Genomic DNA, 3,345 nt, shown 5'->3' on the forward strand with positions numbered 1-3,345 from the left:
GTTGAGATGACTTGGATGGGAAACAAATCACAATAGTGTGCATTGCCAATGCAATGCACACTGATCAGACCTTGGGGTTTGTAATTTTCAGACCATATGTCTGCATAAAAATGCATCTTACTGACAATCAGGAGAAAGTTAAAAAAAGCATGACATGAATCCGTATGCGATAATAAAAAAAATGTATTGCACATCTCTATGATTGCTTTTCCATTGCTGTTGAATTAAACAGCAAATGCCCTTCCATCTGCAACAGACGTACAGCAAATGTAATCACATCAGAAGCCTCAGCGGTTTTGTTAATTTCCTCCCCTCCGCAGCTGGAGCTAACCATGCAGGAGGCAGTCAAGTGCCTCCACTGTCTGGACGAATTCTGCCCCACCAAAGACGACTACAGCAAGCTGTGTCTCCTCCTCACCCTGCCCCGCCTCACCGACCATGCCGAGTTCAAGGACTGGAACCCGAGCACGGCTCGCGTCCACTGCTTCGAGGAGGCGTGCGCGATGGTAGCAGAGTTCATCCCCGCAGACAGGAAGCTGAGCGAGGCGGGCTTCCGAGCCAGCGGGAACCGCCTCTTCCAGCTGCTCATCAAGGGAATCCTGTACGAGTGCTGTGTGGAGTTCTGTCAGGTACTTCAAACAATAACTGACAAACTTTAATGTAAGATAACATAAGATAAGTAAGATAAATGTGCATTTGCAAATCTTCTTTTTTTTTTTTGTTTTCAAAGTTTGACTTAAGATTGCAGAACAAACTATATTTTTGTCTTTTTTTAAATTTTATTTATTATTATTTATTTAGAGTAAAGCGACAGGTGAAGAGATCCGAGAGGGTGAGGTGTTGCTCGGCGTGGATTTGCTTTGCGGGAACGGCTGCGACGAGCTGGATTTGTCATTGCTCTCCTGGCTGCAGAACCTCACTTCGAGCGCCTTCACTTGTGCCTTTGAGCAGCAGACCCTCAACATCCACGTGGACCGCCTGGTGAAACCCAACAAGGCCGGACACGCAGACCTCCTGACTCCGTTAATTAACCGCTTGTCCCCGTGTGCGACCTCTCCCTTCCGCCAGCGACCTCATTCGGCCGACACCTACATGTCCAGGTCCCTCAACCCAGCTCTGGACGGCCTGTCCCACGGACTGGCGGCTCAGGATAAGAGGGGCATGGAAGCCGACATGAAATCTGCTCTCAGCCGCAGTTTAGTGGAGAATAACGTGCATCAGCAAGACGATTCACCTGAGAGGTGAAGACCAAACATTAAACATTTTGTTATGTGTTGCTTGGAGTTATGGATTAGTGGGATTATATGTTACATGTGTCTGCAGGCCTACAGAGTAGATGACAAATAATATTGTATAATATAGTGTAAAACATTGGCTTTGGAAGTATGATGTTTAAAGGTACTTGTTGCATTGTCATAATAGCTAAATTATAAAGCAAGAAACCAAATCTGCACAGTTGACTTTCTCATGTGGATTGGAAATGCGTCCTAAAATTAAAAATTTGTAACAAAAAATTGCGAACAGCTGCAAACTACCATTTGACAAACTGACTTTACTGGCATCATCTGTTTTTCTGTGTTTAGGAAGCACCCACAGAAAGTGGTGGATGGACCCAACATGCAGCGCACCCCTCTGACTCCTGGGAAAGACGGTGAACCACCCTGCAGCTCAGAAACACAAGAGGTAATTTACACCAAGTGAATTACCAACTCCTTTGTTTTTAACATTTTTTTCACTCTAAAGCATATTCAGGACATTCACCAGACATTTACCCCCAACAATTAGTACTTTTAACCAAGAGTTGAGCCCTTAGGATTCATTCATGAGAACAACAATAGTGGAAAAGAATTTTAAGAGTCAAAACTTTGTTCCTATTCACTGATGTTAGAGAGCACATAGTTCCATTTTTGTAGGAGACCTCTGGGGGTGTGCTGATCCTATTGTTTCATTTCCCATCCAAGTCATCTCAACTTTGCCATGCTTCTCCTCCTGCATACTTTGTCCTAGAGCTGCCATTGTAATTTATATCTGTAAAGCCCCTGTGCCAAATGATGGCTATGTATTTTGGTGTCTGTAAAGCTTATAGTTTTTGAAATATTAATGTTTAATAAATTATAATGGCAGTCAAAGGAGCCTTGTATTGGTCTAAAACTGCCCCCTGCTGCCTCTACACATATGGTACTGCACCATAGTTTCATAATATTTAAACTCAGTAGTTCAGTGATTACAATATTAATATGATTGTATTTTGATGTTTTACTRTAATAYTGTCTTAATACTGCTCTATTGTTGTAATATTATGCATTTTTGTGTCAATAATTGTATTGGCAATGTGGTCTCTTTCTGCACACATACAAGCCAACCCCTGCCACCACCTTCTGCCACAGCTCCATTGGTCTAATGGTCTATGTCATGGACTTTCATGTGGGAGATCAGGGTTCAAATCCCAGCTAATGTAACTTTAACAAAAAATCTTCTCCAACTTCATATTGTCACACAATTACCTTAATTACAAACACCTGCTGACGTGACAGGCACAAGCTGGTATAGAAAACGCATTTGAACTTGGTCAACGTTCCTTCTGCAAGTCCAATGCTGCAGGCAAAGCCATGCTGCAATGACATGCTACATGGCAAYGCACACTTGTTTTTACATCATAAAAACCCGTGTCTAGTATACTATTATTTTCTTTAACTGCTTGCTTCTGCATGGTGGCCCATCAAGCAGATTTTATTCTCAAACTGTGAAATAACTTCCCAGGTTCCTTTGTGCAAAGTTACCCGAACAACAAAAAAAGAGTATGTTATATAGGCAACAAAACCTGTCTGATGGGTTAAAGGGAGCATGCTTTTCTTCAGCTTCTTAGTTATTTAGACTTTAGTTAAGTCTGAATGTACTGCTTCAGATTTAGTATATGTAAAATTTGCCCCCAGAGCCCCTGAACTGCGGGGTCTCAGTACATAATTCTTGTCTGAATCCTCCAACACACCTGTTTATGAGGCCCTTACACCTCGCCGACCTCTTGTACCCGGAGGAGGAGAAGGTGTAGATCATGGACAGTAGAAACACATCATCTGGTGTGATGTGTGGTCATTCCCACGGTGGCCCGCTTGCTTCCATCATCTCTCATCTTTACGCATCCCATCGCTCATCTCTTGGAGCAAAGTACTTTCAGATGAGATTGTTTTGAGTGCGTGTTTGTGAAAAGTGAAAATAAAACTGGAGGCTGGTGTGATGTGATGAGGGCCTTGAACACTTGTTTATGAGATGGATGATGGAGGACAAAGCCTTGAAAGTTGAAAAGTTGTGAGTAGTGGCTCTTAATTTTATTTATTTATTTTTTTA

General features: G+C 42.5%; 1 protein-coding gene across 2 annotated transcripts in view; it reads left to right on the top strand.

Annotated features, from left to right (window-relative positions):
* The window catches only part of LOC106519207 (WD repeat-containing protein 47), a 12,136-nt gene that overhangs the window by 2,848 nt on the left and 5,943 nt on the right, over positions 1-3,345 (top strand). For both annotated transcript variants that reach the window (XM_014010769.1, XM_014010770.1), the window contains exons 6-8: positions 321-629; positions 802-1,241; positions 1,584-1,683. In XM_014010769.1, the coding sequence (XP_013866223.1) occupies positions 321-629; positions 802-1,241; positions 1,584-1,683 (849 nt within the window). The remainder of the gene's footprint in view (positions 1-320; positions 630-801; positions 1,242-1,583; positions 1,684-3,345) is intronic.

This window comes from Austrofundulus limnaeus, unplaced genomic scaffold (genome assembly GCF_001266775.1).
Source record: "Austrofundulus limnaeus strain Quisiro unplaced genomic scaffold, Austrofundulus_limnaeus-1.0 Scaffold73, whole genome shotgun sequence".
Taxonomy (NCBI): domain Eukaryota; kingdom Metazoa; phylum Chordata; class Actinopteri; order Cyprinodontiformes; family Rivulidae; genus Austrofundulus; species Austrofundulus limnaeus.